At 58.5% G+C, this 11,078-nt stretch overlaps 2 protein-coding genes across 3 annotated transcripts in view; one reads left to right on the top strand and one right to left on the bottom strand.

The window, feature by feature from the left end:
* The window catches only part of LOC113207773 (1-acyl-sn-glycerol-3-phosphate acyltransferase alpha), a 5,786-nt gene extending 2,831 nt beyond the window's left edge, over positions 1–2,955 (top strand). The window contains exons 2-5 of the mRNA XM_026424465.2: positions 412–545; positions 1,281–1,462; positions 2,156–2,321; positions 2,438–2,955. Coding sequence (XP_026280250.1) covers positions 412–545; positions 1,281–1,462; positions 2,156–2,321; positions 2,438–2,589 — 634 coding nt within the window. The 3' untranslated portion in view covers positions 2,590–2,955. The remainder of the gene's footprint in view (positions 1–411; positions 546–1,280; positions 1,463–2,155; positions 2,322–2,437) is intronic.
* On the bottom strand, positions 2,808–10,145 carry LOC113207771 (uncharacterized). 2 transcript variants are annotated; one of them, XM_026424462.2, is made up of 11 exons: positions 9,556–10,145; positions 6,941–7,180; positions 6,667–6,849; positions 6,387–6,599; positions 5,793–6,052; positions 5,530–5,716; positions 5,282–5,441; positions 4,982–5,195; positions 4,600–4,884; positions 3,912–4,176; positions 2,808–3,839 (listed from the first exon to the last, which is right to left on the bottom strand). In XM_026424462.2, the coding sequence occupies exons 1-9, from the start codon at positions 9,610–9,612 to the stop codon at positions 4,626–4,628; spliced, it is 1,773 nt and encodes a 590-aa protein (XP_026280247.1). In that variant the 5' UTR covers positions 9,613–10,145; the 3' UTR covers positions 2,808–3,839; positions 3,912–4,176; positions 4,600–4,625. The 2 variants fall into 2 exon arrangements, with proteins under 2 accessions (XP_026280247.1, XP_052120404.1); XM_052264444.1 differs by lacking the exon at positions 9,556–10,145 and having other exon boundaries at positions 6,941–7,358.
* Between the last annotated feature and the right edge of the window lie 933 nt (positions 10,146–11,078).

Raw genomic sequence — 11,078 nt, 5'->3', positions numbered from 1 at the left:
ACATTTGGTCACAATTGCGTCAACATGACTTTTCTGCGTTACTTGGGATACGCTGGCGCTCGTGCTGCTGGTCAAGTAGTGAGCGATGACGAATTAAATTGTCCGGTGGAAATTCCCCGCGCGCCAGAGAGTCATTGGATGGTGGCTTTACCGCCCCACACGTACCCGCTGTCGATCGCACGGAAGAAAAGGCGAGGTGCTGGACAGGAACTCCCGCACCTGTCTCGCTCGCTCGCACTTATGTCAGTCTCCCACGCCACGCCTACTAAACCACCGGCGGCGCGACTCGACACCTAGTTTTATTACTCCGTGTGAAACGTTTGATAGGTCATCCAGCTGCATGATTTGCGTCCATAAGGTTCTCGTGATGTTCAGCATGTACTCATCGTCGTCTAATCTTTTTGTTTCCAGAGCATGGAGCGCCGTATGTAAACACTTCGGCTTTTTCATCGGCCAGAAATACACCTTTAGAGGACTGCACCACCTGGAGAACCTCGGGGCGTGCGTGGTGGTGGCCAACCATCAGCATGCCATCGACGGGACGGGTGAGACAACTTCCCCGACACGCGCAGGGCGTCGCAACGTGACGTAACGCTCAAAGAAAATGCGTGAAAACGAAAGTAAAGTAGCATTTCTGTGACCAGTTTTGGAAGCGTTTTTGAACGTGTTCCTAGTGTAAAGCGCTCTCAGGAAGCTGTAAACGCTTCAATGACGCTTTCAAATTGCAATTTTATTTTCGGTTTTGTGCGTTTTTGTCACGCGTTACGTTCGTGTTGTATCGGGTTGTATCATTGCACGGAGTGTTGTGGGGCTTGCCTACTCCTGCCGGCTGTAAGGGTCCGTAGCGCCTGGCCCGAGCAAGTAGGCAAACCCGCGACAGCACTCCGGGGCGTGCACTTGCACCCGGTACACGCGGTACGGCATCAGTGTTGCCAGACGAATTAGGCAAAATTCCCACGAATACGTGTGTAGTGGGCTCTTGTGGAACCCATCGGCACAATGTGAATGGACCTATGAACCAGGTTTCGTAGAGCGAACGCCACAGAGTTACGGGCTTGCCTACCCCCTCCTTTCCGTAAGGCGCCATGCAGTGGCCAGGCGCCTAGGAGGGAATTTAATCCCACAACATCGCGGCATCTGCTCTGGTGACCCGGTACCTTCTCGTGTGCAGGATGCATGCGTTTTCGTGGGAATATTTTACTACTCTATCTTTGTAATACTATTCACTCAAATAAACAGCATTTCGTTGTTATTAACTCGAATTTCTTTCTCTTTGCCAGGGATGAACAAATTGTGGGCTGCGCTCAAGAGGTGTACAATCGTGTCCAAAAAGGAGGTGCTGTACGCCGGGCCCTTCGGCCTGGGCCTCTGGCTGGGTGGCGTCATCTTCATCGACCGGCTCAACTCGGAGAAGTCTCGGGAGGCCATCAACAAAGTGTCGACAAAGCTCAAGAGGGACGACGTAAGTAGGAGAAAGGCTGTAGTAGATGTGTTGTGATCTCAGAGAGAGAGACGCTAGGCAGGCTGTCTCTTGACCGGTCCCCCGTGGGGGCAGGGGCACGGTGGGGAGGTGCAGGAGGAGGAGAGGGATGCTGTCGGGCTGATAGATAAACGACCGGCTGACTGGGCGGCTGCATCGTGCCACGCTGGCCGCCACGCTGCTGCCCAGCCAGACGGGCCGAGGACTTCGCCCCCGAGTCCTCTGCGTGCACGTGGACCCAAGCGCACCCCTCATCGAATTTGCAATGTCCGACTCGACTGATTTTTTTTTCTTTGCGCGGCGATGATATACAGCCCGTCCCGTGTCAGACGCTACGTCTGCTTTACGTAGTTGTAGAAGACGCAAAGACGAATGAACTTAGCTATTGGCCAGAAATAAAATTACGTACCGGCGCATTGTGAAGTTAGCGCGAGAGACGAAGAGGGGGGAGGGGGGGGGCGGCAATCTGCGTGGACGGCGTGGACCGGCCGGCCGGCCCAATGCGGGAGCGCGGCGCCACGCGCTGAAGGTGTGAAGTGGCACTGTACAGCCGCGGCCATACGCGTCCGAACTACCTCGGGCCTTGTTTGTCGATCTAAACGCGCCGCTTTCCCTGTGTCCATGTGCCCTGGCTGAGCTTGATGGTGTCCTGTAACAATGATTTGTGTTGTGCAGCTGAAGCTGTGGATGTTCCCGGAGGGCACCCGGCGCAACACTGGGGAGATCCACTCCTTCAAGAAGGGCGCCTTCCACGTCGCTATTGCTGCTGGGATCCCAGTCCTGCCCATCGTGTACTCGCAGTACTACTTCATGGACGAGAAGCAACGCAGATTTGACAATGGTACGTGGAGAGAGAGAGAGTATACTTCTGCGTGTGGAGTGCCCTGGGTTCGGTAGATCCCTAGGACTAAGCCATTCTCTGAATCTCGGTTGAATTGACGTGGGTCTTCTTTGCAGGCAACATCATCATCTCAATACTGCCGCCTATTCCGACTGAGGGAATGACCGTATCTGACGTCAACGATCTCATGGATCAAAGTCACAAGCTCATGAGTGAGGAATTCTCCAAAATCAGCGCCGCTGCACAAGTGGGAAAGAGCTTAAATTAAGTTACTTTCCTGTTTTTTAAATATTTTTTTTTCACTTCAATTTGCTGTTGATGTTTGTTTTCTTTGTTATGAATTCCGTAAGAACGAACATTGTGACAGAATGAATGTGTTGTACGTAGTTGTTGCTGGGCATCTTACTGCATCAATACTTTTTAATTATTTGATAAAGACTGTAGGTGTTGCTGTACTTTGTTTTTAAGAATCATGAAGCCTATGAGTGGACTTTGCCATTTTTTTCCCTCTTTATTGTTGTACTTTTCACTGCGCCTTTTATTATACTTGTAATTATTAGATTCTATGCGACTAGTCTAGACTTAGATACTAAATGTGCTTTCCTTTTCTTAATAAATGGAGATCAAAAACATGTGTACATGTATCTTATTCAACAAGGCAGTGTAATAATTCGTCACTTTCACAACAAGAAAAAGAGGGGGTTTGAACATTAAGTATTAAAGAAAACTATGAGCTGAATTTGTACTTTCACCTCTCAATATATTTACTGATGAATACCCTTAAATGGCTAGAGAGGTAAAAAAATTAAATTTCTCTTCAAAGAAAATTTTCCAAGATGAAAAAAAAAAGTTACTTTGGCTAATCTGGAATAGGTCGTGAACCCCCATCCGTAAAATGTCAACATAGATAAGCAATCGTAATTGATAATCCTTCAAAATCAAATGTATGAGTTCGTTAAAGGAAACATCAATGCGATAGCTACTTAAATCCATGGCACTTAAACCTTCCAATTTTCTGTAGAGAGGCTGCATTCATCAAATCTCCAAGCTTTCTACTGTGCACTCACACTTCCACACTTGTATCTCACGCACTGTTGCCCTACGCGTCACACCACGTCACCACATGATGCTCTGGTTCGTCCACTTCGTCCTCTCCCCCTCCTGCTGCTGCTGCTCCGTCGGGGACCCCCTTGCCGTGGAGTCCTCCTGCAGGTCGTCCGCCCCCTGCTCCCGGGGGCGGGCCGCGCTGGCGGGGGTGGGGGCGTGCCGGCTGGGGCCGGAAGGCCGCCGCTGGTACAAGGTGCGGGTGCGCTTCCTGGGCGCGCTGTAGTGCACCTCCCCGACATAGAAGCCCTGCGACAGCGGATTCCTGTTGCGCTTGGCCGTGCCCGTGCCACCGTCCAGGTTGGCGTGCAGGTTCCTCCGGCCGTAGCTCTCCACCATGCGGCCCCCGAACGGCGTCCTCGCGCGCAGGCTGGCGTCGCCCAGCGTCACCATGGACGGGATGATGACGCGGCCCTGCAACGCACGAGCACCACAAGTGAGCGCGAGCGCATCCTGCCGGAGGTGCGTGTGGAGGCGGAGACGTACGCCAAGTCTGGAGGGGTCCTCGCCGTCCGGGAACAACAAGTGGTCCGTCACCAGTTCCTCGCCGAAGCTGCGGTTGCGGCTGTGCTCCCCGCGGCCCTGCGTCTGGGACGGCAGCGGTGGCCTCGGGGGCGCGGGCCGGGGCGGCGGGGGCTGCGGCGCGGGCCGGCGGGCAGGCCTGGGGGGCGGCGCCGGTGCCGGGCCCCGGCGGCTGCTGCGGCTGCTCCTGCTGGGCCCCGGGTTGGTCGGAGCCTCTCTCAGAATCACCCTGGCCGAGACGGAAAAGAGTAAATGGACGTGAGAGGGTGACACTCGTAGCGGCAACTACTTTAACCTCGCTCGATGAGTCAGGCCACAGGTCGATCATGCCGCCAGCACGTAGGGTACGTAAGGTACGTAAAGCCCTCACCAGACAGACATGTGGCTGATAGCCGATTCGCGTGCTAGAGATAAAGTCGAAAGTCCGACTTTCGATGGAAGCAGTTTTAATGATAAAGCATTCGGTACTCGAATGTCAGCGCAAAAAAAGTACAATACATTGTAACAGTGGCCGAGGGCCCCCACGTGGTCGAGCGCCTGCTGGGCCGGGGTAGGCCACCCCGCGAGACACGCGCGTCGGGCGGGGCGGCCCACCCCGCACTCGGCGGGCGGCGAGACTGAGGCCTCGCTGGGGCTGTCGGACTCCACCTACTCTTTGGCAGCCGCCGGGGGCCATCTTCACGCCGCCTCTTGCAGCAGCTGTCTCTCTCGCTCTCCTTGCTTCCTCCGGCTCCGCTGCGTGCCCCTGTTGGCCGCGGGGCTGGACACGGGCGAGGGCGCGGCTGCCGTCGCTGCCGCAGCTGGCGCGCCCCCCGCACCGGTCTGCAGCTGGGCTGCTTGCGGGGCCGCTTGGTCGTTGTGGCGGGCTTCACCGTACCCCGCCCTGCTGCCCCGGTCGCCAGCTGCAGGTGCGGGGGCGGGGGCGTCGCGTCTCGGCCTGTAGGCAGAACGATTGTGTTGGACGTTGAACCGGCTACTCTCAGGAGAGTGACGTCGCCAAGACCACGCGGAGGTCCTCGCCCGGCTCGACCCACCTCGTGCTGCTCCGCTTGGTGTGGTAGGCCAGAGCCTGCTGATAAGGACTGGCCCTCAGCTCCTCGACGTACTGGTACGGGCTGGGCTCCAGGGCGGTGGAGAGGCGCTGGGCGTGGCCGTCGTGGAAGCCCGTCTGGTAGAACTTCTGGAGGTCGCAGTTGCACAGGTCGTACGGCACGATCAGGGGCTTGGGCGGAGGCTTGGGCGGCATGCCTGCGTACAGTAGAGCGGGGGGAAGTTTTGAGGATAATGCGAAGCCCAATGTCGTTTTTTTCCGCGCGCGGGTTTCAGTGCTTTACCTGATTCCGGGTGACCCCTGCGGGGCGGCAGACTGTACTTGACGGCCCCGCTGTCGGTCTGGTGGTAGACGACCTCCTCGGTGGTGATGTACTTGCCCTGCGACACCACTGGTGACCCCATCCCCATGTGGAGGGGGCCAAGGTTGCCACCGGGGGACACCTGGAGAGATAGCACAGATCCTTGAGTAAATGGGAACACGTTGGATTCACTCTGTGCGAGCGAGGTACTCGTCGCGTTCTGCACTCACCATGGGGGTTATCTCGGTTGGCAGTGGCAGGTGGTAGACGGAGGCGTCCACCATATCAATGAGACCGGACGACCGCGGCGGCGGGCCGTAGCCCTGGTGGCCCTGGTGCTTGTAGGCGGGCGGCCCCAGGCCGGAGCCCAGGCGGCCGAGCAGGGTGTTGTTGTTGTCGCCTGGCGGCGTGTCTCCCCTGGAAGAGGCGCTGACTCAGTTACCAGCCCGGTCGGCCACCGTAGCCCCTCCCCAACTGCGCAGCGTGCACTCACCCGTTGGCGTACTTGTCCGCGGTGTGGTCAAAGTCCAGGAAGCCGTTCTCGCTGCGGGGCGTGAGGCGCAGCTGCATCTCCTGCTGCTCCTGCAGCTGCAGCCGCTCCTCCTGACGCTTCTGCCGGCAGCGGGGCAGCTGCACGCAGACCAGGATGGCGGCGAGGAGGGCGAGTAGCTGTACGAGGACCAGCGCAGCGCCCGCGGCCGCCAGCACCTGCAGCTGCTCGCTCAGCCACCGGCCCAGCTTGGCGCCGCAGCCCTGCTCAAAACGAAATACAGAAAGTGTTTCATTGAGGTTTCAGGAAGTGGAGGAAAGAAAAGTTTCGGGCGGCTTCGGGTGTGAAACTGACAACAAATCGCGTAGAATTAGTGAAGAAAATGTGTGCAATTTATATTTTGTTGATGGTTTTGGAATTCCCCCTGGAGATCTGCGTGCCTTGCCGCGAATGCCGCGGGCCGCACTGGCTCCGCGTCCTTGCGACCTTGGGTGTTGCTGTCAGTGATTACCGAAGCGATCGGTTCGGGTTACTGCGATCGGATCGCACAAGAGGCCGGCCGCACCTAGAGCGAGGCCCGGAGCGCGCGTACTGTACCTCCATGTGGCGCTGTGGCCGGATGGTGTCCTGCTGCAGCGACTGGCAGAGGGTGAGGTTGGAGGGCCGCGGGTCCAGGAAGCTGTCCGAGTCGCGGGCGTTGTCCAGCTGGCAGCAGGACAGTGGCACGAGCAGGTCGCGCTGCCCGAGCTCGCGGAGGTGCCACCAGGACGAGTGGTAGTCCGCGCCGCCGGTCACTCCGCAGCACCTGAGCTGCATCAAAAGAGATATTACTCTCTGGACTCATGGACCCGTCTTTGGAGTGGAGAACCATACGCACCGAGACCTGGGCCAGGTCGAAGGCGGCGGTGAACTGCTCCTTGCCCGGCACGCCGTAGCCGCGCTGCAGAGCGTCCGTCAGCCTTGGGTGTTCCACGGCCAGCCCGAGGAACTGGGGGCCGAGCACGGCGAGCGCGCCCACGGCCATCTCCCCAAGCAGCAGCAGCGTGAGCAGGAACAGGTACTGCATGGCCATGGACAGGATTTATTAGAGGACATCTGAGAGTAGTGCGATGGGATGGGTTAGTTCGTCGCGCGCTGCTACATATACGCACCGTGCCCAGGATGCAGTAGGAGCGCAGGCAGGAGGCCCAGCAGCCCAGCACGGCCACGGCGCACACCACCAGCCCCAGCCCCATGGCGGCCAGCGACACGTAGTACAGCAAGGGCTGCGGCGGCGTGAGCGCCAGCCCCGTCCCGGACGCACTCGCCGCCAGGATGAGGCGCGACAGGAGCACGCGCGGCGCGTCCGACAGCAGCAGCGCGCCCAGCACCACGGCGCCCAGCCCCGACGCCTGGAACAAGCGCAGGATGCAGGACGAGCATGAGGGACAACGTGTGGGACGGGACGAGCATGAGGGACAACGTGTGGGACAGGACGAGCATGAGGGACAACATGTGGGACAGGACGAGCATGAGGGACAAGTGTGGGACAGGACGAGCATGATGGACAACGTGTGGGACAGGAGCACGCGCGCCCAGCACCTCGACAACCCAGCCGACTGATTCCGAAGAACCCTCTCCTATACCTTCCTTCAGTATAGCTCCGTTCTTGTCGCACTCATAAAGCAGAGACCCTTGAGGTCTCTTCAGAATCAGTCTGACGCCTGGAAGGAGCGCAGGATGCAGAACGAGCATGAGGGACAAAGCGTGGGACAGGACGAGCATGAGGGACAAGTGTGTTTATTCATCATTTAATCGATGGCGTGAGGAAGACGCGCGCCGGGCAGGTGGCCGGCGCCTGCCCTTCCGCGGTCAGGCGACACGATAAGGAGGCCGAGGGGCCACCAGGGTGACGATAAGAACACGACCACGAGGGGGACGTTGACGTCAAACACAATACAGCACAATCGGCACTCCATCTCGCGCTTTGCCGCGCTTAGCGAACGGCGTCAGGGAGAAAAGAGAACGTGGAAGGGGGAAGCGGGAAACATTCAACAAAACGCATAGACTTTTTCTTTGATCGGTGTTTTGATGCCAAGCGTGTCATACTGGGCGGCGTCATACCTCAGTCAACAAAGACGCTATTTCAGACGGGCATAATCACTTTTTTTCCGTCCACAATTTGCGAGTACTTTGACGCAGTTTGACGTTTGCATAATATTAACGGCGACATCACCGGGAAGCGAACAATCCTCGCGATGAGAGATGCACTCTGAAATACTTCACGAGCGCCTTCGCCTCCCCGCCGCCACTCTCCCGCAATCACTTTAGTTCTAACGACGATACATTTTTTTTGCCTCACCAATTGCCAAGAATAGTGGCCTAATCCATTATGCCATACATTATGCTAGTATCCCATGACCCGGCTAGAAGAAAACGAGCAGTAGGCGACGGAGCCCGAAGTGGACGAAAAAAAAGGACAGTACGGAGAGTTTAGCCGTGCGGGAGGAGTCAGCTCATTGCTGGACAGCTGGACGAGACCAATTAGCGCCTGCATAGCTTGCTCCGCATGCCACCTCCTGCATCTATCTATCTATCTATCTATCTATCTATCTATCTATCTATCTATCTATCTATCTATCTATCTATCTATCTATCTATCTGTCTGTCTGTCTGTCTGTCTGTCTGTCTGTCTATCTCTCCGTCCGTCTGTCCGTCCGTCTGTCCGTCCGTCCGTCCGTCCGTCCGTCCGTCCGTCCGTCCGTCCACCCGTCCATCCCTTTTTTATGAGGGGAGCGGACACTCTTCGCTATTTGGCTGTGGTTGCGAGGACAGGAGCGGGCGGGCGTGGACGCGCGTAGGCACTGCGTTTCCCATGTCACACTTGGTTGCCCCCGCTTCCGCCCCGCCACGCCCACCCCCTCCGTCGCCCCCCGTCCTCCCGTTCCCGCGCTCTCTGCACGCCGACTGCGCATGCGTCGTAAATACCAATATTGAAACTTGCGTCCCGTTACAGTGATTGCCGATGCCGACTGAGGTTTGCTCATCTCGGTTCGCTGCATCCAAACAGGACGTCACTCAACTACGTTCTGCCTTTGTCTTAATACGTGCTACTGATGCTACCAGAGAAACCCACCGGACTAAAGAAAAATAAAATATTTAATAAAATGTGTAACGATGTTATTCAACAAACTTTCTGTTTATTTCATGCAAACGTCGTCCAAATTAGCCCGCCCCACTTTCTACAAAGCCAAGAAAGAGTGTAAAAAAATGGGATAACGCAAAAAAAAAACTTCTTTAGCCACAAGCAGCACGGCGAATCGCATTACGAGCAGTCTGACCCAGCCAAGCAGAGCCGGCACTGGGCGTATTTCGCAAGACGGAACAAAAACCGATCTGAATCCGGATAATCACTGTCGATCGATTCCGCTCCGTCTGCGTGCGCCGCGCGGACGACACCTAACATAACAACTTATTCAATGCGGCGGGTGCCGGGGGTGAGGGGAGGGGAGCGGGGGGTGTGAATCAACAGGCGCTGCCACTGATTAGCAGAGCACTGCCGTGGAGGATCAGCGGAGAGCTAGTAGACTTTCCGATTCCCTCAGATATCAGTTGCCCAAATGTGACTGAGCCAACTGCAACTGCAAAAAACCTAATCAAGACACTAGCTGCGGACAGTATATAGGCCTATCGGAGATCATGCCCGGAAGTCAAAAGATTCCGGGAGCTCGGGGCGCGATTAATTCCCTGCTGCGTTCAAAAGACACTACAATAAAACCCGACTCACCAAAAATAGTGCGTTGCAGAACACCATGACCGCCTTGCCGACGCAGAGGTTCGCCATGGTGGCCGCCGGTGTCCGCTGGCCGCGGGCTCACTGGCCCCCGCGCACGCACTGCCCGCCGCGGCCCGTCAGGCGCGTCACGTCACCAGTCGCACGCGAGCCCCGCAGCCTGGCGCAGCCTCACCCGCAGGGCGTCGTCCTGCTGCTGCAGCGCGCCGCTCCATTGCCCATCCTCGCTCCACATCCCCCGCGACGGGCGCTACTGCTCGTCGTCAAGGCCGCCGCCGTCCTGGACCCCGGGGCTGGAGCACGGGCTGCAGCAGGCGCTGATCGGAAGCGCGGACTTCCAGCAGCGAGGAGTGTGAACGGCCTCCTCGGGAGGGAGTGCCCCTGTTGGACTCCAGGGCACTACGCAGTCCTGCGGGAGGTTCTGACTGCTGCTGCTGCAGCTGCTGCAGGTGGGCGCGGATGCGCGCGGGGCTGCCCGTCAGCGGTGGCGGTCAGCGCGGCTCCGGCACACGCGTATCCTTCCGGGCGGCGGTGGCGGCGCGGCTCGTCCGGCGGCGTACGATCGGCGACTGAATGACGGCGCAGCGTCCACTCGCCGCCGCCGCCCCCGCCGCTCCAGCCGCTCTGCCGCCGCGCGCCGCCACGCCCCCGCTCGAGCCGCACGAGTGAGCGGCCACCGCCGGGGGCGGCAGGGGGAGCCGCGAGGCCCACGAGCGCACACGGGACGGACCCTGAGGGCTGCGGCCGCCCCGACGAGCACCCCGTCTCCGGGACGACCACCCTCGGCAGACGACGCCCTCCCCGCCCGCGCAACCCCGCTGATGACGCCGGGGACGCCTCACTCTCCGAAGCGACAAAAACACGCAGGTGCGGCTGCACGGTCACGGTCTGCTTCACCAGCGAGCGGGGAGTCCGGCGGCATGCAGAGGAAGTGGACGGCGCTAGCTGCAGGGAGGGAGGGAGGGGGGGGGGAGGATTGAATGGGAAAGTGACGAGAGAGGCGAGGGGGCGGGCGTGGCCGCCGCGTCCCCCGTGCTCCAGGCGCACTCACATCCACCTCCACTGCGCACTCCAGCGGGGGACAGTGCAGCGCAGATTGCTGCCACTGGGCGGGCCGGTCCGAGCCGAGGAAGGCGTTGCTTCTGCTGCTGCTGCTTCTGCTGCTGTTCGCCAGCGGGTTGGGTCGGGGGCCGGGTCGGCGGTGACACAACTCCGCTGCACAACGGCCGGTTATTGTGTTTGCACGACGGTGGAGGAAGTCGCTTCCCGTCCGCGGGTAGCAGCAGTCTGTCGCGGGTCGAGTTGAAACTATTCTGCCGCCTCAGATGTTGCGGTTCGAGGAGAAAATAAAGATTCCCCTGATGTGTACCAGAGGGCTAACCCTCAGGTGATTGCCTGATTAACCCCGCGCACCCTTGTAGTTATGCTATGCTTTACCGCATTCTTATCTTACGTGCGGCTGGGTTGCATGTGCGCTCGGCCCGTAAGGGACCGTCCAGAAATTACGTCCGTTTTTA

Source organism: Frankliniella occidentalis, unplaced genomic scaffold, assembly GCF_000697945.3.
Source record: "Frankliniella occidentalis isolate FOCC.00 unplaced genomic scaffold, Focc_3.1 Scaffold19, whole genome shotgun sequence".
NCBI lineage: Eukaryota > Metazoa > Arthropoda > Insecta > Thysanoptera > Thripidae > Frankliniella > Frankliniella occidentalis.
Note: the sequence above shows the minus strand (reverse complement) of the source record. Positions and strands in the feature narration are given on the sequence as shown.